Raw genomic sequence first — 23,800 nt, forward strand, 5'->3', positions numbered from 1 at the left:
ATCTGTCTTTCTTAGTAGTAACCAATCACTGATCTCTGGTTCATACTGCCCCCATCCAATGACTGCCCTCTCCCTAAGCCCCGCCTCTGGCAGCCATCCTCAGATTTTTACCGCACACTCAGGTGTTGGGAGCCCTCGTGTTTAGCTCTCGAGTTTTTTTTACTGCGTTTTCACGCTTTTTCAGGAGATTATCTAATTTTTTGGTTTAATTGAGCCTCAAGCTCCACCGTTTCCACTTCCAATAATGGGGACCCGTTTCGGAATTCTTCTACACCCCTCAAGGGTGAAGTTTTTGTCGAGTTTACACTTCTTGGAGAATTCCGGAAGATCTGCGGCCTACCTCAACGGACATGGCCCAGGACAAAGGGAGCTTGACGCCCGGATCCAAGCAGTTCAGGAACTGCCCTGGATGCGGATTATATAACGTTTTCAAGGAGGACGAGCATTCGCGATGTCTCTACTGCCTCCATGGGGACAAGACGCACGTGGGCAAGGACTGTGTGTTCTGCAAGAACCTTTCGGAACGGACCAAACAGGATCGTCGTTCCCGTCTCGCCACCTGGCTGGAGAAGGGCACAGCAAGTGAGAAGGTCGAAGAAGAAGTCTGAGCAGGCTTCTAAATCCTTTGAGGGCGCCCCAGCGACGGGGGCCCAACAGAAGGCCAAGCACCGCGAGTCTGCGGGCTATTGGAGCGCCAAAAGGTTGGGCTCTTCGGTTGCCAAGCAGGGCGCTACTTCCCCGGCATGTTCCACCACGAGCCAGCGCTCTGGTTCGGGGAAGAGGAAGTCTGAGAACCCGGGTAGGCCGCTGGAGGGGACCCGGTCGATGTCCAAGGGGGAGCGAGGCGTTGACCCTCCCCCCAAGGCAAAGGCCCAGGACGCACCTAAGGTGGTGAGGGCCTTGATCCACCCGGCTAAGGCCTCTACCGAAGTGGTCTCTGCGACCCTGGCAGAGCCAGCTGGGACTACGCCAATGGAAACGGCATCTGGGCCCAGAGTATATCTGCCGCCGCGGAGGGAATCCTCTTTCCAGCCCACCGCTAAGACCCCCGTGAAGCCCCCGGCTGAAAAAGAGGGGGGGCCGGTGGTCGTTACAGACTCGGAATCAGCCTCTGAGGAGGAACTGGTGGAGACCGAGAGGGGCCTCAAAGAAAGGTCTATAGGCCTCAACGAGAGGTTCATTAACCTCAACAAGAGGTTCGAGAAGGTTTGATCCCAGGGGACGGTTGATAGTGACGAGGACGACGAACAGGGCCCAGTGGAGCAGCCATCCCATCCGTCGCAGCCATTGCCTGAGCCCCAGGATAGCTCAGCGGCCATTTTGTTGGCAATCCAATCCTTATGTACTGAGATAAGGACGAGATTACCATGGACCCCGACGGAGGATCCAGAACTAGGCCCGTCGGGAAACCCTCCGAACAAGCGGAGGAGAGTCCACCCTTCTCTGCCCTTCGTCCCCGTGAGGGCGGCGGACCCCTCATCCCCCTCGCCGGGAGAGGATACGGCGATGGATACGGGGACAGATGACGATGGCGGCGATGACACAGCAGACATCCCGTCGTCACCCCCCCGCGGGCGTCCCCAGCCGACGAGGTTGGCTCTTTCCACGCCATGATAACCAGGGCATCCAAGCTCTTCCAGCTCTGCCCTGAATAACAGAAAAAGGAGGGGTTTCTGTACCAACGACGAGAGGCTAAGAGGAAGACGGTCCTCGTGGTGCCTGTCCTCAAGAACCCTGCCACGACACCCGCCAAGAGGGACAGGTACGAGAAGAAGTACCGAGTCCCCGATGCCCCCCCCTTGTGCCTCCGGGCCCAGCCCACGCCAGACTCGGTCGTCTCGGCAGCGGCTAACAAGAAGGCAGCAGGCGCGGCGGCTTCAACTTCCACTTCCCCGCCGGACAGCAAGGGTAAGAAGTTGGACTCTATGGGATGACGAGTCATCTCGTCGGCGGCGACGACGATTACGGCGGCCAATGTCTAGATAGCTCCCCTGCTAGATTTCCTGCCTGATGACAAAAGGGCGGAGGCCCTAGAAATTCTGCAGGAGGGCGAGGTGGTGTCGGATCACGCCATTACGGTGGCAACGGCCATTGTCGATACCGGATTTCGCCAACTGGGCAACAGAGTTTGCCTCCGACGACGAGGATGTCTCAAGGCGACAGACCTTCGCCAGGATGTCCAGGCCAGAGTGTTTGACATGCCGTTCGACGGCAACAACCTCTTTGGTAAGGCGGTGGATGAGTCTCTACAGGCCATCAAGACTGACTCGGAGACGGCCCGGGCCCTTGGGGTGCTTCAGCAGCGACGGCCCTTTCGGAGCTCTGGAGGCAGACAGGGTGCCTCCAAAGGATCCAGCGGTGGCTCCTCCACCTACCGCCAGGCGGCCCGCTCCTCTTCCCAGGAGGCCTACAGAGGTTGTGGCAAGCAAGGGGGTTCCCGCCATCGTCGCCAAGGAGGCCAAGGAGGCAAGGCGGCTTCCAAGCAAGACTGACCCGGCCGGGTGGTCGGTCCCCCACCGAAGCACCCCAGTGGGAGGCCGACTGACAAAGTTCGTCAGGGTGTGGGAGTCCATCTCCACCGATCGTTGGGTGTTGGACACCCTGGCCAATGGGCACTCTCTGGAATTCCTAAAGAAGTACCCTCGCATTCCTCCTGTGGCCAGGAAGGAGAATCACGTCCCTCAACTGCTGTTGGAGGCAAAGGCGATGCTCAAGAAAGGTGCCATCGAGCTCGTCCCCAGGAGGCTCCGGGGCTCCGGAGTATACTCAAGGTACTTCCTCGTCAGGAAGAAGACAGGCGGTTGGCCCCCCATCCTAGACCTGCATCGGTTAAACAAATACATCAAGGCGCAGAAATTCAGGATGGTCACCCTCCAGCATGTACTGGGACAGCTGGAGGAAGGCGACTTCCTATCGTCGCTGGACCTGGAGGATGCTTACTTCCTACGCCTGCAGGGGATCCACGTCTACCCCTACCTGGACGACTGGCTAATCCTGGCAAGGTCAAGGGAACTCGCCGTCGATCATACAGCGAGGACCATCCGGTTGCTCACGGAGCTGGGGTTCTCCATCAACTACCCCAAAACCCACCTGGTTCCGTCGCAAGTAGCACTGTTTTTGGAGACGAAGCTCGATACAGTGGAGCAATTGGCCTCCCCTTCAGAGGAGAGGACCAAAACCATCCTGGGCAAGGTACGGTGACTGTTAGCCACGGACGTGGCCAGGGTGAGGTCCATCAAGTCCCTTCTCGGGATGATGTCCTCATGCATCTACCTTGTACCCCTTTGCAGACTTCGGATGCATCCGCTACAGAAGTTCCTCGACGCCCGCTGGTCTCAGGCGGGGGGCTGCTTCGAGGACAGGATCCCCTTCGACGAGGAGTTCCGTCGGGTGATCCTATGGTGGGGCACCAGGGCTCACCTCATGACGGGCACGGACTTTCAAACCCCGGCGTTTCATGAGACGGTGACTACGGACGCCTCTCTGGAGGGTTGGGGGGCCCACACCGGAGATCTCCACGAAAGAAGCCTTTGGCTCCCGGAGGAGAGGTCTCTTCACATCAACATCTTGGAGCTCCATGCAGTGTTATGGGCACTCAAGTCGTTCCTCCCATCCCTCAAAGACAAAGTGGTGAGGATCTTCACCGACAACACCACCACGATGTTCTACATACAGAAGCAGGGAGGCACCAGATCCCCAGCCCTATACAAGGAGGCCCAGGATCTGTTGCACAGGGCTGTCGCCCAGGGGATGTTTCTGGTTCCCTTCCACCTGGCAGGAATAAAAAACACCATTGCCGACTCACTCAGCAGGGAGCTGCACTCGTGCCATGAGTGGGAACTGCGCCAGGATCAAGTGGATCGACTCTTCCAACGATGGGGCAAACCCCAGATTGACCTGTTCGTGATGGCGGCAAACTCCAAGTGCCAGAGGTTCACCAGCAAGTTCCCACAGGCGAGGAGCATGGGCGATGCTTTCTCGTTCCCTTGGGACGGCCTGTTTCTATACGCGTTCCCTCCATTGCCATTGCTGGTCCGCCTCATCAGCCAGCTCAAGAAGTCCAGGTGCAGGATGATCCTCGTTGCACCGGCGTGGCCGAGGCAGGTCTGGTTCCCGGCCCTTCTGGACTTGTCAACGTCTCCGCCAGTCAGGATGCTGGCAGATGCAGATCTTCTCTCCAGAGAAGGAGGCGCCATTCTACACCACGACCCACAGTCGCAGAACTTGCAGGCCTGGCTCCTGCAGCGCTAGAGTTTGGAGGGTACAATATCCCGGCTGGTTGCAGAGAGATTCTTGCAAAGGCCAGGGCGTCCTCAACTCCCAAGTGTTACGGTCATAAATGGAAGAGGTTCTCTGTCTGGTGCCGTGCACAGAAGATTAACCCTCTACGGATTACGGCCCCTCAAGTGCTGCTATACTTACTGTCGCTGGCCAAAGCTGGACTGGCCCACGCCTCCATAAAAATACATCTGGCTGCCATCTCCCGATATATCAGGACTACGGGACGGGCGTCCTTGTGGTCTCATTGCCTGGTAAAGGAATTTATGAAGGGACTATTCCGTTCATTCCCGCCGGTGAAGGCTCCTGTCCCGGCATGGGAAATTAATGTGGTGCTGACCAGGCTCATGGGAGCCCCATTCGAGCCTATGCATTCGGCTCCCTTGAAGTTCCTGTCATGGAAGACAGCGTTCCTCATGGCCATCACCTCTGCACGACTAGTGGGAGAGATTCAGGCCCTATCTTGCAAGCCTCCATACTTGACTTTTCATGACACAAGGGTAGTGCTTAGGACGCACCCCTCCTTCATGCCCAAGGTGCCGTCTGACTTCCACCTTAACGAGCCCTTTGTGTTACCAGTTTTCTTCCCGTCGCCTTCGATGCCGGCCCAGAGGACTTTGCACTCGCTGGATGTAGCTAGAGCGCTGAAGTTCTACGTGGACCGCACAAAGAGTTTTCGGAAGACGTCACAGCTATTCGTGAACTTTGGGTCTGTGAATCAAGGGAAGGCTCTCTCGAAGACTTCCATTTCCAGATGGCTCTCCAACTGCATCATGCATTGTCACCGGTTGGCAAACCGACCGCTGCCCGGCTGTCCGAGAGCCCTTTCGACCAGAGCGATCGCTGCTACCACAGCGTTCCTGTCTGGTGTGCCCCTGCTGGACATCTGCAGGGCTGCTACGTGGAGGTCGACGCACACCTTCACATGATTCTACTGCATCGATCGGGACTCCAGGGTCGGCCAAGCAGTGCTGCGCAACCTGTTCGCTTAAGGTGAGCCTGGTGAGGAGGTAAGAGATGCTTAATGTTGAGTTGTTGTATTGCTTAATGTTGAGCCTGTTGCCACCTCCCGTGGTTGTGCATGTGTATACTGCTATGTATTCTTTTATTCATGAGCATGTGAATCCATGCCAGACCCCATGTTGGAGAAGGAACAAGTTACTTACCTGTAACTATTGTTCTCCAGCATGGGTCTGGCATGGATTCACATGCGAACCCTCCCACCTACCCCTCTGCGGCTCTTCACTTGGTCATACTGCCACTTGGCGTGCTACCAAATCTGAGGATGGCTGCCAGAGGCGGGGCTTAGGGAGAGGGCAGTCATTGGCTGGGGGCGGTATGACCCAGAGATGAGTGATTGGTTACTACTAAGAAAGACAGATCAGAAACAAAACTGATACTGATTTCTTCTTTACCGAAGATTCCCAGCCTGACGACGGGGAATATTCATGAGCATGCAAATCCATGCCAGACCCATGCTGGAGAACAACAGTTACAGGTAAGTAACTTGTTCCTTCATAACTATTAAGGTAGCCACAACAAATATTAAATATGGTGAAAAGAAAGGCAATTAAATCGCTGATGATTGGAAAGGAGGGGAACAAATCTGCCAAATCTGCCAAAATCACTAAACATATTGAGGAGGCCAACAAGATGGTTAATGAGATTATAAGTCTCCTGTATCATATTGATGGCCTGGGGAAGAAGTCCAGCAGCGGGCTGAAGACACTAGGGAGATTTATGGAACTATGTTGTATAAATGTGTTGCAAATTTAACCGAAGATATGCTAGAGATAAGACTATAAGCTTTTCAGAATGGAAGAGGATGTGGCAATAGTGGGTGTTTCTTGGGTTGGTGCATTGAAGGAAGAAGATTTGAGAGCATTAGCAGCGGAAACTCAGAGGCGGGTGGTTTCATTACCGGCACTCCTACAGGTGGGGCAAATTCTTCCAGGTTATGAGGTGCCAAAACTGGTAACTCTCTCCTCATACAGTTGATGAACATGGAAAAAAAACAGGGTGGTGTGATTTCAATTATGTGACAAACATCGCCCATTTTGTATCCCTTGATGGCTCAATTAAGAGCAGAAAATGAGGCTCTGTGCCGGGACCTAGATGTACTTGCCAGACGATCACAGTATTACAGGGGTGTATGGGTAGGGGGCCAATTGACATCAGGCCACCCCGGGTACAAGAAACAATCAACTCAACAGCTAGTGCTGTGGGGAGCGATGTGGTGAGCCCTGTGAAGGACATTGAAAGGGTCATGGCCGTAATTTTGGTAATGGAAATCCCTTTGGCTGCATACAGCAGCAGAACTACATGGTGTGTTCACTAATGCAGAATGAGCCTGGCAGTGATCAGGTGGGAAGGAAGTCTATGTTTTTGGTGAATGTTCCCAAGGTGAATAGTAAGTACTATAAGTCTAGGGATTCAGTCACAAATAAAGTGAAACACTGGTTTAGATCCAAGTGGGGGTGTTGTTCTATTATATTATACGTAGGGATGTTCTGTTCTGTGAATGTTTTGCTTGCCCAGTAATAGTCAGTGGGATTACATCAACGTTGTATTGGAATCCTAAGAGTTGATTGATGGATGCCTAGCGATGGAGCAAAGATCTCTCCTGCCCAATGGACTGGAAATTGCCATAAGGTTTAGCATTCCAACTTAGGTAAGAAGAATAATGGATGGACTAGCATCGATAGAGGGGGTCCGCAGAAGCTTCAGAAAAGCAAGTGAATGTAGTGATGAGTGAAGGGGAAATAATAGCAGTCACCCCGGGTCAGCATTGGTTAGTAGGGAACCAGACTGTCCTGGGGGGAGGGAGAGTTCCACTGGGATGCTATGTCACTCTACTGAGGGAATTAACTCAGGAGCTAAAAGATATGGTTGGATGGGGGCTGGTGGGGCAAATGATGCTGTGGTGCATGCATTGATCTCTAATACAGAGGTTATGAATTGACAGATTGTGCACCCAGAACATGGGATCATTCCCCTGGGGGATATTGAATGCCCTCCTTTGGTGACCCAGCCAGGGCCTGTGGTGTGGATTTTCATATCAGGGGTTAGTAGGCACCTCGAATATGAAGAATGGTTAGGATTTAGTTGCATCCATGACCGAATTTTCCAACAAGAAACCTGGGCCCTGGACGTTCCACACATTCAGGGTGACCTTACTTGTTCCTATTCAGCCAGTCATTGAAGGGGTGGCAGGCCGAGAGGGGATATTATAATTTGGGTGAATGTGCCATTGTTTATGACTGTAGGGAGTGCAGATAATGACTGTGATGACATTTTGGAACTGCAATTTCGACTGACGGGGGGAGGGAACATCTTACTTATTAATCTTTATAATCGCCCATGTAAGACAGACGACATGAGGATTCTCCACATTTTAAAAGATAGGCTAGATTGGTGGAGAGGAAAAAGACCATTCAATCAGAGGTCCCTAGTTGCAGGGATATTAACCTGCAGTTTGAACTACTGGAAATAATGGGGAATATTTGTGAACATGAAGATTTGTCTTGGGGATTGGGACAATATAACAAAGAGACAGCTAGTCTTCTGTAGGCTTGTGGCATGAGGACCTGTAATGGCAGGTTACCAAGGATAGCCCAGTCACTGTTACTTTGGAAAGTGGACTGAGCAATAGTTGAATTGATTTCACATTGCTGAATGTTGAATGTTGGGCTCTTCTGACCAACTTTGAGATCTCACCTAGAGTCGATAGCGACCACCATTCGTCGTGTTGTCTGCTTGTAGTTCCATGTTTGGCATTGGTTCCATAAGTAGAGCTAAGGAGGGTTCTGTCATTTTAGTTGAAGGTCATGCGAGATGTGTAGTAGAGTGGGCCAAAATTGACACTGCAAACATTTTCCCATAAGCCTATAGCATTATTTTGCCAATACTTGAAACAGTCCTAACAGGGGAGGATTGTTCTGCAAATATCATAATAGGCAAGCATGCTGAAATTACATCTAGTTTGGGTACATTTTTTGTTACTAGTGCTAAATGTGTGGAGAAAACATGTCTCCGAACAAATCTCTAGTATGATAGAGATTGCAGACAAGTAAAGGCCCTGCTAGTTCATAGAGCGAATAAGGATGGGGGCCACTTCAGGCGTCTAGGGCGACATATAGAAAACGTATGGTGATTAAAAAGAATAAATATGACATCAATGTGTGGGATAATATCATCTCTGCTATAAGGTCTAAAGACAGTCAGGGTTTTGGGAAATTAGTGGGAGCTGGAGGCTTGGCAGGTATCGCTTTCTGGGTGTATTACAGAACTGGCTTGGTGAGATCATTTTAAAGGTTTATACCATGACAATACAGTTATGTGGGTTTTGATTCAGGCTTCTGATGAACATGCCCTGGGACTTGCAAAGGCTTCAGCTACACTTCTAATCCTCAGACAACAAGAAGTCAGGATGGCATTAATGTTGCAAAAGTCTGGTAAAGCCACAGGACCGGATAAAACCACAGTTTACTTCTTTTTGACTGAACCTTTGAGTTGGGTGCCGTATTTGGTAAACCTTTTCAATGAAATCCTGGAATTCAATATAGTACAGGCTTTGTGAACCAATGCAGAATATGTTCCTGTATTTAAGAAGGGGGACAGAGATCTACCCCATAATTACAGGATAATATCTCTGCTGGACGCAAGTGGGTCGATTTTTGCCAATGCTGTAATGAAGTCATGGATTGAGGAACATCATGGCATTCAACATCTACAGGCTGGTTTCCAATATAATACAAGCGCTATTGATCAAAGTTTGAACCTTCAACTAGTCTGTAGCAAGTATGTTATCTTGTGGAAAATGCTTGTTTTTACCATTTTCATTAACCTTAACACGCCATTTGATAGAGTCCCATTGGCTAGGCTGTCAGAGGTTTTGTAAGGTTTGAATATCCTCCGACTGTTACTTAGGGCCATCAATGGTCTCTATCGGAAACAACGTGGCCGTGGTCAGATGCAAACTCGACGGGAGCACGACCAAGCCTTTTGGGATTGAGATGGAAGTAAGCCAAGGTTGTGTTCTCACCCCAACGTTGTTGTGCTTATTCATCAATGGGATCTACAAGAAATTATTGTATTCCCCAACAGATGCTAGCAGGAAACAAAATCCCAATACTTGTGTTTGCTGATGGCGCGGTCAAGATGTCCCTTACACTCGGCGGGTTGAAGTCACAGTTGGCCAGTTTTATTGGATTTTGTAAAGAGAATGGGTTATCCATAAATGTCAGCAAAGCAAAGAGCCTGGTGTTCAGGGGGAATCAGGCAAAACGTAAAGCCAGGACTAAGCTAGAGCTAGAGGGGGAACCAATTGAACAGGTGAACACTTATGATAATTTGGGCCTGAGGGCAACAGACAATTGTCATTGGACTGCCAAGTTAGACAAATCAAGCTTGTCCTTAAAGAGGTATTCTGGAGCAATATTGAGGTTTAATCATGATCCTTTGTGTGGACCCAAGAAGGTGTTGCTAAATGTCTATAGCTTACAGGGCAGACAGGCTGCACTGTTTGGTTAAGAGCTTTGGGGGCGTGTAAATTGTAGCTCCCTGTCAGTAGCTGAACATAAATGTATTAAGCAGGCACTAGGGCTGCCGAGAAGTGTTCCAAGCTTGCAGGTCTTCTTAGAGTTAGACATTCATGTAGTAAGGCTGTGGTCGACTGAAAGCCTGGTGAATTATAGGGGTGCAGTGATTGATTTGTTGTCCTAATGTTTAATGGTAAAAAGAATCTTCCAATTTTTTAAGCCTCTATTTGTGATCAGACAAATTAGAACAATTAATGAGGCTGTAATGTTGTGTCGAAATGTCTCCAATAGCCTGGCAGTCCACTCTGTGTGCTGTAATTTACACATAGTTTGGAGAAGGAGGACTATGATGCTGAAGACACAAACTGCTCGTATTGTCAGCTTAATGCCTTAGTAATGTCCTAGTCATAGTGTATTCTTGTTTGTCCTTCTTCAAAGCTTTCAATTGTAGTATTTAACTTTATATGAATGGCTACAATTAATAGGGTTTCTGTTGTTTGTAAGTGTTTTTTGCGCTTGTAAAAGGATAAGGGTTTAGAATCTACAGATATAAGTGCCATGGGTATTGTTTCACATTAAATGGATTGTATGGTTCTTTAAAATTAGTAAGGAGTAATAGCTCTGTCTGCGCTGTCCATCTGCTCCTGTATGAGGCATTTTATATCTGGGATTTGCATAGTTTGCACAAACCGACTTGGATTTTATGTATGAATTATTGTTTTTATTATGTTGTGTTCCAAATAGATAAGGATACAGTACCCTTATATCGAAATGTTATGGGAAATGGTTTTAACACTATATGGATTGAGAAATATTGTATTTGCTGTCCCTGTATGATGCACTTTTCATTTGTGATGTGTATAGTTTGCACAAACTGATTTGCATTAAATGTATGAAGAACTATTTTTTATATCATTGGCTTGTGTTTTTCCTGCAAGTTTTAATACTGTACATGTTTTTCAAAATGTAATTTAACAAATAGCTAATATGTTCTGTGTCCTGAGCTTTCAAGTAGACCCTTTTGGGTATATTTCTTTTGGATTTGAATGGTTATAAAATATAGGTAGGTGGGCGACGAAGCAGATTGTAATTTAAGTGCTGCACTTAAGCTTGAATGGAAGGGCAGCAAGGTGGATGTAAAGCCTTTTGAGAGAATGAGTAGATGCATAGTCTCCAACGTGTTTGCTTAAACCAGTTCATTGGTTGTTTTAAAAGTATGTGCCACATGACAAAATGTCAAACAAATTTAAATTGAAAACCTAAAGATAATTTTGTGTTTCTATTCCAGAAGATCCATCCTGCGTTGATTTATTCAGCTGGTGCCATTTGGTCCCTCAGCATGGTGTTTGCAACCACAAATTCTATGGCACGCAATGCTGCAAATCATGCACAAAGAAAAACCTCTAGCGAGGTAGCACTCTGTCCAACCAGTGTCATGGATCTGCTCTTGCTCTGCCCAAGATTGATGTCTGGAAGCAGTGCTGCATGCCAGGGAATGCCAACAACTGAAAGATGGGACACTCAAGTGTGATCAGTTCTGAAAAATGCCATGAGACATGGCACATGCCGGGCATTCTTAACGGTTGTGTCAGATGCCGGCTTGCACATTGAGACATTGCAAATCCTCGTTAGGGCTATTTCCAGTGGAAATAAAACATTCTGAATTCCATGTGCAGGGACAATTGGTGATGGATCCCTTCGCAGCATCATGCAGGAGGGGATCAGGACCCAGGTCATATTGTCATTGTGAACCTGCTCACTGGTGAAGCTCGAGGATATTACCCAGCACTTGAAAACCCCGAGGCGGAAGTAACCATGTTTATGTATATGTATATTATTTGCACTGCGTAAAGTTCAAGAGACAAAGCATCAATGTGTGTTCTGCAATGTATACACATTAGGGTACTGGAATCTGCATTCTCGAATTAAAATGTGTGCTAACGTGTAAATTGGTGGAGATAAGAGTTCCCCTTTTCTTTAAAGTTATTCTCTGCATTGCCGCAGACACTATCATCCCCACTTCTACCAACATAGTTCACTTGTTATCTAGACATTTTATGGACATCTTTCATCACTTGAAAGGTGAATGCTTTTTATGCTTCTGGACATCTCTAATACATTATAAATCATAAAGTTCACTAGTCATTAACCTTTCAGAGTGGGTGCTGGAATTCCCATTTAGTTGACAATGTGGAGTCAAAAATCGCTTCCAATATCATAATGGAAACAGGTGTCCAGTTAAAGGGTCGAAAGCAAAAGGGTTGAATGCAAAAGGGTTGAGTACATTCGACCGAAAACTAAAGGATCACATTTTTTTTTCAAATATATATATTGTTTGCTCTAGTGTGGCTTTAAAAGGGTGTTTTTACCCCAATAACGGTGGTTTGGGGGGGTCCCCCTCCGACCCCCCCCAAAAAAAAATGTGATCCTTTTTTTCGGTCGAATTGCCTCGACTCTTTTGTCATTCGACCCTTTTTTTTAGATCCTTTGACCTATAACCATGGAAACAACATTCTCATGAATCTGTAGATGCAATGCTACATCTGGATATCAATATAAACCTACTCCCTTCCCCTTACGCAGCTGTTTATTCAGAAACATTAACCGTACAACACAAAGCAGGCTTGGATGCCTCAAGGTGCTACACGATGAGACCATTTGATTAACCAAATATTTAGTGACATTATCGAAAAAGGTTAGATGTTTGACGTCATGAAAGTGAAACTCAACCAACATCACATTGGGCAGAAGCATTACTTCGAAATTTCGAATTATTTCAACCGGGGGACAATGTCATGTAGATGCTTACTCACTGGGACAATTCCGATATCCTCGTACTGCACAAACAACTTTGGGCCTGGTTTAAGATTATCGTGAAACTTAATCCTAACTGCAGTCTTTTGTGGGATGGATTTCTATTCTTGCTGTAAATGTAGTTGTTTGGTTTGCATGAAGAGCCCCCTTATTTCAGGGCAACATGGTTGCATTTGTACAATCATCTAACAATCCCAGACTGTGCACGAATTACATTGCACGTATCAGCACACGCATCAACTGCCTCTCTGTTCCCCTATTCAGCCGCAGAGATCGATAATATTGTAGCACTATTTCAAAAAGGCTTCTTGAGGTGGCCCATTCGGCAGCCATGCGGGTAGAAGAACGTATTCCACCTCTACAGCTTGGACTATCTGAGCCATGATAGCAGAATGTCTATTTGAGGGAATGTGGATGATTCGATCTCACCAAGGCTGTCATCACCTGCTCATGGCGAGACCTGAAGCGTGCGTATGAACTCCCTTGTCATGGCTCCTAAACTGTTGTGTGTCTCTCCTTGGATTTCTTCAAAGTACTGAAATGGAGAGAGTGAACGCCATCATTATTCAGTGACACTGGTGATCATTGAAATGGGGAGATTTCTGGATTTGGCTGAGGTAATTTCTTCAGAACAATTTTGAATTTGAACAACAAAGGAGCTTTGGCCAAGGAGGCCACACCGTCAGTGTAATCCACAGATTGTCATCTGGGCAGAATGAACCCTGGAGTGTTACCTGCGTGCAAATATGCAGTTTAATTATCCAACTTTCAACAAAATCTATGTAGTGATTTCGAGACATTTCAGATGGCGTATGGGGGTTGGGGGGGGGGGGGGAATTCACCACCACCAGAATGAAAATAAGAATGAAAATAAGGTACATAGAAAATTGTGCTTTGTGTAATACTTGCTGCTGGAAAAGCAAGCTATATAGAATATTGTTAATTTTTCAAATGTAAATTATATTCCTCATTTTAAAATATGCAATTGAGATTATGGAAAAATCAAACGAAGTTTGAATCTTCAGTGTGCCACATTCCCTTTGCTTGTTTATTAATTGTTTATCTCATAGACTGTGCTGTGGTTTCTACGTACTGACCTGCAAACATCTCCTTTACTGTGGACATCTCACTGCTCTTCAAGTGGTGCTGGGGTTCAGTAACGTTTCCAAATGCAATCAAACTCACCACTCACCGTGACATAGTTGAATGGCAGTGGAGCCGAGGACACCACAAATCACCCGCAACATTGAGGATTCTTACAGGGAGCTTTATGCTAACCATTCCATTCATAAACCTCATTTCAGCGTTGCTCGATAATGTGCACGGGTGAAATTGGGGGTTCTCTGTCTCATCACTGAGGGCTGTGCCTTCGGAGTGGACGATGCTGTCTCCATACACCAAGAGCCAAGTGAAAGAGAAACTCTGATCATCTTTGAACGCATCATTTAGGTCCATGGTCTTGCACTCATAACTAGTGCAACTATCATCTCGTCAATGCACTTCCTTATTCAAATATAGTTTAACTAAAGCAATGCAGGACCAATTGAACTAGCAGTGGGGGAAAGAAATCCCACCACACTGGGTGCAATGCAGGGGCCTGCAACACAATATTGACCCAGTGCCTTATCGCAGTGCAAGCAAACGTTGATTGTGTTTACGCCAGTGGCCCAGAGTGCAGACCCACCTTTGAAGTAGCAGTCCCAGCTGCTTCTCTCGGATCAGGCCCCCTGAAAGACATCTGTTATCAGGAGCCAGGAACACCACGGCCATAGAAAACAGCAACAAGTTATGCGACTCAATAATACTCTGGAACTGATGTATATTGTGGGCTCCATGAAATTGATGTAACGTAATCATGGCATTTGATGTGTATATATGTCACTGTGATACGCTTCAACTCTGTTTTCATGTAAAACACGTATTGATTGTTCTGCCACCATAGGCAGAAGATGAGTCCCAATTTGCTCGGTCTGCCACGATAAGAGCAAGAAGCATCACATATTGCTCGGTCTGCAAGGATAGGCACAAGAACCATCACATATTGCTCGCTCTGCCGCGATAGGCAGAAGATGAGTCCCAACTTGCTCGGTCTGCCAAAATACGCAAAAGAAGCATCACATGTTGCTCGGTCTGGCACAATAGGTGCAAGAACCATCACATATTGCTTTTTCTGCCACGACAGGCGCAGGAAGCATCACATATCGCTAGGTCTGCCATGATAGGCACACGAACCATCACATATTTCTTGGTCTGCCACGATAGGCAGAAGATGAGTCCCAACTTGCCTGGTCTGCCACAATAGGCAATTGAAGCATCACATGTTGCTCAGTCTGCCACGATAGGGACAGGAAGCATCTGGCACAGTAGCAGTCTTGGGAAGGCAGAGTGGCTGCCAGGCGATTACTTTTTTCCCACTGAAGCTGACCTAGCAATATGTGTTAGATATACAATCACATTTTAAGGGCATCATGCTGGGTGACATATGCACATTAAATGGCATTCCAATGTACGGTTCGTTGCAATGAGACGTCAGTCTTCCCAAAAACGTTAAAGTGCATTTTCTATAAATGTCAGGCGTGCTCGGCGAATGTGTACGTCGTTTTCTATGCAAGCACATATTTCCATCCTCTGGGCATGTTGTAACAATGACTTTAATATTCACCGGGATCCGAGGCAATCCACGTCGGCTATGAGTGTTGCATAACTATGCAGTGCAATCTTGGCTTTTGAATGAATGCTTTCAAAAATATGCTGAAAAGGGCGAAAAGTGTGAAGTGAATTTGCCAAAACCGAGGCAGGGCAGAAACTACTGCAATTTTCTTGGGGAGTGGCTTAAAAGACACATTTTTCCAATTCCGCCCAATCCCACATGCATTTTGCTGAAGGAAGCTCAGCTTCGGGAAGCTTCATGTTCATCTATGATTATCCTGCTCGGCAGTAATGATGCTAGGCATTGGTCAGTGCAAATGATCAGTTCTGTTTTAAACAGTTTAAATGAAAAAGAACATATAATTCATTGATATTTTAGGAAATGCTGACTGAAAACGTCTAAGTCGGGCTCCTTGGGTCTGCCTTGTCATAAATTATCTTTGAATTGTGGTCTCACACGAGCCTTTTCTAGGAAAAGAGCAATGTTCTGTTTCGAAAATGGTGTCATTTTATTTGATGTAAAAAAAAATGTATTTATTAAAACATAGCTTTTCTCGTACTGTATATCACTTCCAACGTGGCAAAAGGACAGTAAAATACATGTGGACTATGTTGTAAAATAGCAAAATATATGTGTAATATTTAATTATTTTATACATTTGACAATAAAAGTATCTTTTCTCTTTGGCTGCAACTGTGCAGTCCTTGACCAGAAGTATGGCAGTGTGAATTAAGAGCTGTCAGAACAGGTGATGGGGGACTCGCTAACCTAAGTGTGCAATATTGTCCATTGTATCAGGAAGGGGAACAATGGGAAGATGTGGGGCAGTTTCGGCAGGTTTAGACTGGGTATGCACATTTACCATGCGATTTGCACCATTATTGCCGCTATTCTAGTTGTGCAAGTGCAAACTATGGGCCTCATTATGAGTAGGGCAGTAAGGGACACCGGGCACCGTTAAGGAGACTGGTGCCGGTAATCCCTTACCGCCCTACTACGAGGTCCCTTAGCGGATCCCTCCTTCAATGCCTGGTTTTACTAGGCGTTATGGACGGGACCCGCTAAGGGACTTCAGAGCTAATAACGGTACAGCAAATTGCGGTTCCGTTATTAGCTACTTCCCCATTCCCATTGAGCCCTATGGGGGCGGAAATGGGAATGGGGAATGGTTTTTTCAATGGGGACTTACCAGTCCTGCAAAGGTCGGACTACACCGGTAAGTCCCCATTGAACGAGACCGGTGCCGGTACCGTTATTGGAGGCAGTCATGGCGCAAATAGCGCCATGACTACCTCCAATCTCAGAATGAGGCCCTATGTTTGCTTATTTGAAAAGGCAGCGTCATTCCACTGTGTGTTAATTACAGCTGAGTCCATGAGCTAAAAGGCCATGCTATATACAATGATGTTTTTATTATTCAACAATTCCTTGTTCCTACATTGAACGTTATTGCAGTTTGTCCGCTTGACTTTCACCTTGAACCACTCTATACTGTCTAAGAAAATATTCCATTTAGCCCTTCGTATGCATTTCTGCCTTGTTCACAGTGCATGGACATGACTGCTGAGAAGACTTGCCTGAGAGGGGTGGGCTGCTTGGGCTCATACTGCTTAGCCACTTGGAATTCCTCTGGGCAACAGTATTGTCCATCAAATGCCTTGTTGGTGCCATTACCGAAGCTGAGCCAGTCCAATGCAAAGCCGTCTTGAGCGAACCTTTCAGCCTGGCCTGCTGCCCCACATCTCCATAAATCACGTATGTTTCCCCTAGTGATGCAAGGGACTCCAGACATGTTTTAACGTTGTTATTCTGTAAAAGAGGTCCCCAGTTGAAGCTAACTCAGTGGTTCAGTTAGGATGAATGTTGTCGCAGGTGAAGATCCTTTAAAAGCAAAAACAAATGGTCCCAAACTCGTATCCAGTGCAGCCAGGGTAGAATAGCAAAGGGTTCATACCATGTGTTCTGCATATTGGTAGTCATGCTCACATCCGTATAAAGCAAAGAACATTATTGATAAAAATGAATAAAGTACATACGTTTGCAGCTTAGCCTTTTCCTTTCCATGTACACAGTAGGGAATAATTCAACTCAGCTACTTCAAATCACCTCAATCACTCTTATAATCCAACTGGACAAAACCGACCAATGCCAAAGGTCTGCACAGCTCTAACCCTCCCAAATGTGGTTCCCGACAACTTTTAAATCTTATAACTTTCTTACCAACTACACAGCGTTAGACTGGATATTGCTTCTACACTAGCAGGTCTGCGCAACGTGTATTCAAAGATCCCTCTTGTATGGTTTCCATGCAACTGTTGTTCAGATTCAAGGCAGCTTTTATCATTCTAGTAGTGAGACTAAAGAATCCTGTGGCTTCTGGGGTGTCAACAGATACGAATGGGGGCCCCATAACAGAACGTTTGGATTGGTTTATGTTAATATTTGCACAGTATTTGCTCTAGGCAAACATGGACTTTGAAAAAATCTGCAATACCCCATTACATTTTTAAAACAGGAAGTATCCCTGCTGACCCCTGGCTCTTTAAATCTGGAGTCCCTTCTCCCCAAGTCTCAAGGCCTCCTCATCATTACTCTCAATAACTTTCCTCAGAACTGCCTGCTTGGGTCTCCTACTGCCTTCTTCACATTTTCCACAGCTTTTTGTCCTTTCACTATTGTCACCACCTCCCCTCCTCTCATTACCTGGTCATTAACACCTCCTCTTTTTTTACTGTCACCTCATTTGTTAATATCACCACTGGCTCCTATGTTGTTGCCCCATTCCCTGAATTTCCATCTCCTCCACCGATACAACTTCTTTTTTTTTACCAAATACTCTTCTGATGCCAACACCTCATAATTTGGTGTTACCACCGCCTCCTACTCAGACAAGCTGCACCTCCTTCTATGTTGACATTGACTCCTCATTATCTGTTTTTAGCAAGCAAGAACTCATCAGCATTTCCTCCCCTTGCATCCAGCACCTCCGACTTGCTCATTTTATCAGACTCCAACATTGTCCCACCAATCGCTGCACGCTCATCCAACACTCCACACTGAGAAATTGGGACTGAAAGCATTTATAATCTGTTCCCTCCTTCGTCAGAATTTCAGTGCTTGTCAGCACCTGTGATTTGTAATTGGGTGAGGGCTGGGGTTGACTGATTTTTCTAAGTGCACCTGAGGCGCTGAAGGGGCACAATCAGGCCTGCAACTGGCATTTCCACCATAATGAATGATAGTTTTTCTACCCTGACCCTCCCAGGTGATGTTTCTGCTAATCCGAGGTCTCTTGTATTACCAGTGTGTGAACCCGAGGCTGAACATTCACAGGTAATCTTTGTGAAATCTTTGGTTGTACTTTCATGGTGTATATGTAGCAAAGTTGAAACGCTGTATCCCCAGAATCTCTTGTGTGTGGATCATATTTTTGGAACTGTGATTCCTGTGCTGAATTCTCAGTGGTTTGAAAGTAACAAACTGGCAACATTGTATATGCTGAGCTGTGATCCACAACCTCAGTGAAATGACTGTTGATGTCTTGGGTACTGTCAATACTATATATAAAAAACAAAAAATACAATACCATCATCAATTGAAGTTAATTGATTTATTTTAAAGCTAAAGAGATTTCTTTCAATAATGGAACATTGGGTCTGCTGGAAGAGAGCTTCAGGCTCCTTAATGTGGCGTGAGGTAGACTTTTCATTACCCTGCAAGGTCCAACAATGACTTTGGACAAGGTATGGGCTTTTAGAGTTGGCTTCCCTGAACTGAAGGAGAGGGAAGATAGCAAGTCTCTAAGACTGGTCTGTAGAGAGGCAATGTGATCATCCCCTGCCACTGACCTGGACCAAGGTGGGGTGACCAGAGGCCCGCCCCATTCCATTTCCAGACCCAACACCCACTACCCTGGGGTGGGATATGACTTCCTGAGTCACAACCCCAGACATACCCAGACTCAGGCAGGAGGGTTCATCACATAACTCACACTCTTCCCACTGGCCCCTGGAATGTTCAAGGGGATACCCACTAATGTACTCTACAATGGTTTGTAAGTGGAATTCCCAGTCAAGTACCAAAAAGGTATAGGATCGGATAGAGTGAAACAATCACATCATCCGCTGATATGTTTCTTTGCCTCTCGACAACCAGGGCAGAGAGGCATTGCCACTGACTAGAGTAAAAGGTCTTCTGGTGAGATCCAATGTAAGTGCTTCTAAGGCCCACCAGATAGCTAGGTACTCCTACTCAATCGTTACATAATTCCACTCTGAGTTTCGAGCCTCCTGCATATCCATAATATAGGCGGTTTGACCCCATTCCTTTGTTTGTGGAAGACTGCTCCCATACTGACTCATGGGGCATCCGTGCAGAGGATAAATAGTTACTCAACTTTTGGCATTATCAGGAGTGATGGATGGCATAGGGAGAACTTCAAACTGCTAGCACTCTTCTCTGTACTTTACAAACCTGTGGTAATTGCAGACACATCCAAAAACGCTTCCAGCTGTTTCTTGGTTTTTGGGAATGAGAATGTCTTGTATGCTGCTCACCTTAAACAATGAAGGTTGAACAGTTCCCTTCCTGGCTTGAAATCCCAGGCACATAAGTGATGATAGAGCATGATGGCATTTTGTGGGATTAGCTGTGAGTTCGCCCTTAAATAAACTCCAGGCTACCGCATTAATATTTTTTACAGGCTGTACCCAGCTGTTACAGTATATTCCAATCTAGCTAGGCCCCTGTGAAGTCATGGTGTGATTTGAGCACCAATTCCAACACTCCTTCAAATGGAGCCGGAGCCCATGAAGGCTAAAAAGAAGCAAAGGGATAAGAAATAGAGCCATGGGCATGACAGCAGTGGCAATGTCATGATGTTCAGAGACCAATAGTATCTGTCAGTATTCCTTTGTGAGATTGAGGGTGGAGATGTATCAGGTGTGAACAATTTGCTCGATCCTTTTGTCCATCCAGGCCATCATATAGGTGTTGAATTTCCAGATCTCATTTACCTTTTGTAAATCTATACAAAACTGCTGGTTTAGCTACAAGAACACTGTGAGATAAATAGTTCCTTTGGCATGGTTCTATGAAAGCAAGGTCCAGCATTTGTCAACAAAATCTTACATTTCAGGTGCTATGGTCAGAGGCAAATTGGCAACCCAGGCAGTGTTTCTGTGCACAATGATGAGTGCTCACCTAGTCTTTGGGTCAAGAGTTGTGACCAAGGGTGCCAGGAGGAGGGCATGTCGGGACGTTATCAAAGCAACAGCCAATTCATGTGTTAAACTGGTCCTTCACTTGTCATCCTGTTAAATCCACTAGGTGTGGTCAATAAGCAGCTGGGTAATTTTATACGGGCCATACCTCCGGGCAGTACCTTTTTTTTCTGAGGTTGGCAACAAATCAAAGACCTGGTCACCTACCTTAAACTTTTCAGTTGAGTCCTCTTGTTGAATAGTATTTTTCCTTCTCCAGGCAGTCCTGCAGTTGCTGTTGTACTAGTTGTGAGATAATTCTTAGGTGTTCTTGGTATTCTTGAACTAACCACCCTGATCCAATCTACATACAATGATCTTCATCCCATACTTCCTTTGAATGTCCAGGATGTCATGGCATTCCCTAATATTGAACAATTGGAAAAGAGCATAGCCTGTAGTACATGGAGGCATTTTCCTTTCAGCAAACTGTCCCATTGGAGTAGCTCCTTCCACTTCCAGACGTCCTCTACAACCAATTTCCTGAGAATGATATTTAATGTCAAATTAAAGCTTTCCATTAGCCCATTGCTTTGAGGCTTGTAAGTGAAGGCGCAAAGGTTCTCAATTTTTAGCAATCGATTCAGCTCAGTAATAACCCAGGCCACTAGGGAGTTTCCTGCCATGAACCCTAGCCAATTGAAGTAGATATTTAAGATATTTAATCATACACTGGATGCGCTACTCTGCATGACACAAGCATCTGAGAACCGAAGCATGCAATCTAATGTAACTAGGATATAATGTTTGCATTTGAGGAGCTCTTGGGAACACAGAACATCTACGCTGACTTTGGAAGTAAGAGATTTTCAATGACAAGAAAGGATTGAAGGTATCCCTCCCAACATCATTCTGGGAGGTCTTTTGGCAAACAGAGCAGTCTGAGAAAAACCTTTGAAATTACCTAAAACTCAAGACCAGCAAAACTGGCTATTTATGTGTTCCTAGGTATTTGTGACCCATTGGTTCCCCTTTTGAATGGTAGAAATGTGTGACGTCTAGGGAGTTATTTGCAACTGGAGAGATACTAACAGCTAGTACCTAGCTTGACCCTCACCCTTTACATTGTTGCTGACCAAATACAGCAGCCCCTTCTTTTTGAAAAATAAATAAATAAATGGTTGCTACCATCCTCGGTGGAGATAACTGTATCAAAAGTGAGTTTATAGCCATTTGGAACGTGCATATGTAATGGATAGGATTACACCAGAATAATTCTAAGTCCAAATAACCAGACCAACACAAGAATATGGAAAGTTAATGTTTTATTAACAATTATCTAAAACAGGGAGGTTACAACGAACATCAATGGATGTACACTCAGTCTCTCAATGATCTCCACAAAAAATACAATTCTTATAATCAATTATGCGTCAGAGTGACATCATACTACGCGGCAATAGTCAAAAACCTATCAAGGGTCGGGATTGGTTAAGGGAAACATCTAGATATGCACTTATATAGGAGCTAGGATTGTTATTGGCTGTCCTTTATCAGGTGGACAACTTATGCCTACCTCTTAAAACATGTAATTTCGGAAACCTTAGATACACAGTTTCTCATTGATCTTACAAGCAATAAGGTCCTTCATTATACAGACTAATACAATTTGTTGTCACGCTTATGCCATATCTCGAACATTTGGTTCATTTAGCAGCATCTAAACCCAGACCCAGGTGCAGGGAGATAGGACATGAAGTTATCTCACCACCCAATTATCCCAGCATCTCTCATCACCCATGCCTTCTGCCATGAAATTGTCTTTGTACTTGGCCTTGTAGAGTATTCTCGTCTTTGGAAATGCACAGGAGTGAGGGCACTCGCTATCGTGTCTGGAACTCCAAGTTGAAGCTCTATTTCCATCCTTGGCTCAGTTGGCAGGAGATCACAATCTAGTCTGTTTTGCAGCTTTTAAATGCTCTTAATGAATTAAAACCTGCCATCCCTCATGTTCATTCTTGCACCTTAACATGAGAAGATGCATCTTCTGCACACTGGTTCTTCTTCAGAGTAGATAGCTGACCTTCATTTCTGCAATCTTGACTTCAGGCCAGCTAGCCTCCGCACACAGCTCCATGAGCCTTCTATTCTGCTGCGACACAGCTTTTCCATTCCCCCTTCATGGTTTCTGGTTTATTTAATTAATGATTAAACAATGTCCAGTTTCTGTACAATGGCGGCTTCGCTTGCATTCTATTTACTACTGATACACTCGCCTCTTTGATGACTTGATCTACCTTGTTTTTCAGCATCTGTACCTTTATTAAACTTCTGTTTCCGGCAGCACTTTGTTAACATGTAATCTTCTTCTATTCCACATTGTCAGGTCATTTGATTCTTTACTTCGTCATTCGTCCTCTTGGATCCATATATTGTCTTCAGTCAGTATCTCGGGACGTCATGCACACTTTCTTATGATGTCATCAGTTCATCTGATTAACTCTTTCTCATATTCCTTCAGGGAGTTCCTCCTGCAGGTTGTCATCACTTCGCGGGTATACTCAATAGCGTTGTCTCAATGGGTATCACCTTCCAAATACTTGCTGCGGTATTAGTACGATAGCTGGAGTCAGGCAAGACACAGTCTCATTTCTCCAATACAGGGAAGGTAGGGTGCAGGGTCTCCTGCAGATGTATACAGCTGCTCGTCTACATTCCCCCCTCTGGTCGAGTCCTTCACTACCTCCTCAAGATGTTCTGCTCCTTTGTATTTTTTCTTGAAGAAGTGTTTCTTGGGTGTCCATATCTTTGTCACTCCCCTCAGGGTGCCCACTGTTTTAATGTGTTCATCCACCTCCAGGTCATGTAATTGCATTTTCCGTTCGGGGTACAGTAGACCCAACGTCCTACGTTTTTCTTATGATCCTTTGGATATCAGCATTTTGTTCCTTCAGGTGCCACAATACTTGCTTTTATTTAATCTCTGATGGCATCATCAGTCAGCACCTTGAATTCTGGTTCATCCTTTGCATCAATCATAATCTTCATTCCTACTGCTTTCTTGGCTGTTTTCTTACATTGTCCAATTATTATCCTTATCATACAGAGTCCAAATATTATCATCCCCAAAATTGCTGCAAGGAACTTGAATAGGTTTGCCATCCAATAAGGAATCCATGAGAACAGGAGCACAAACCAACTGTCATCTCCAATGGCCCTGTCTCACACACTATTTTTCTGTGTAGGTCTGTCAACATTCATATGGCCTCCGTCAAGGTCCAATTCTTGCCGACATGAGATGGTGTGAATGTGCAACA

The 23,800-nt window shown here is 46.0% G+C and overlaps 1 protein-coding gene across 3 annotated transcripts in view; it reads left to right on the forward strand.

Annotated features, from left to right (window-relative positions):
• The window catches only part of ADAMTS18 (ADAM metallopeptidase with thrombospondin type 1 motif 18), a 524,586-nt gene extending 508,618 nt beyond the window's left edge, over nucleotides 1-15,968 (forward strand). For all 3 annotated transcript variants that reach the window (XM_069652914.1, XM_069652924.1, XM_069652934.1), the window contains one exon: nucleotides 11,107-15,968. In XM_069652914.1, the coding sequence (XP_069509015.1) occupies nucleotides 11,107-11,225 (119 nt within the window). In that variant the 3' untranslated portion in view covers nucleotides 11,226-15,968. The remainder of the gene's footprint in view (nucleotides 1-11,106) is intronic.
• The last annotated feature ends 7,832 nt before the right edge of the window (nucleotides 15,969-23,800 follow it).

Source organism: Ambystoma mexicanum, chromosome 1p (genome assembly GCF_040938575.1).
Source record: "Ambystoma mexicanum isolate Mex_15411 chromosome 1p, UKY_AmexF1_1, whole genome shotgun sequence".
In the NCBI taxonomy this organism is placed as follows: domain Eukaryota; kingdom Metazoa; phylum Chordata; class Amphibia; order Caudata; family Ambystomatidae; genus Ambystoma; species Ambystoma mexicanum.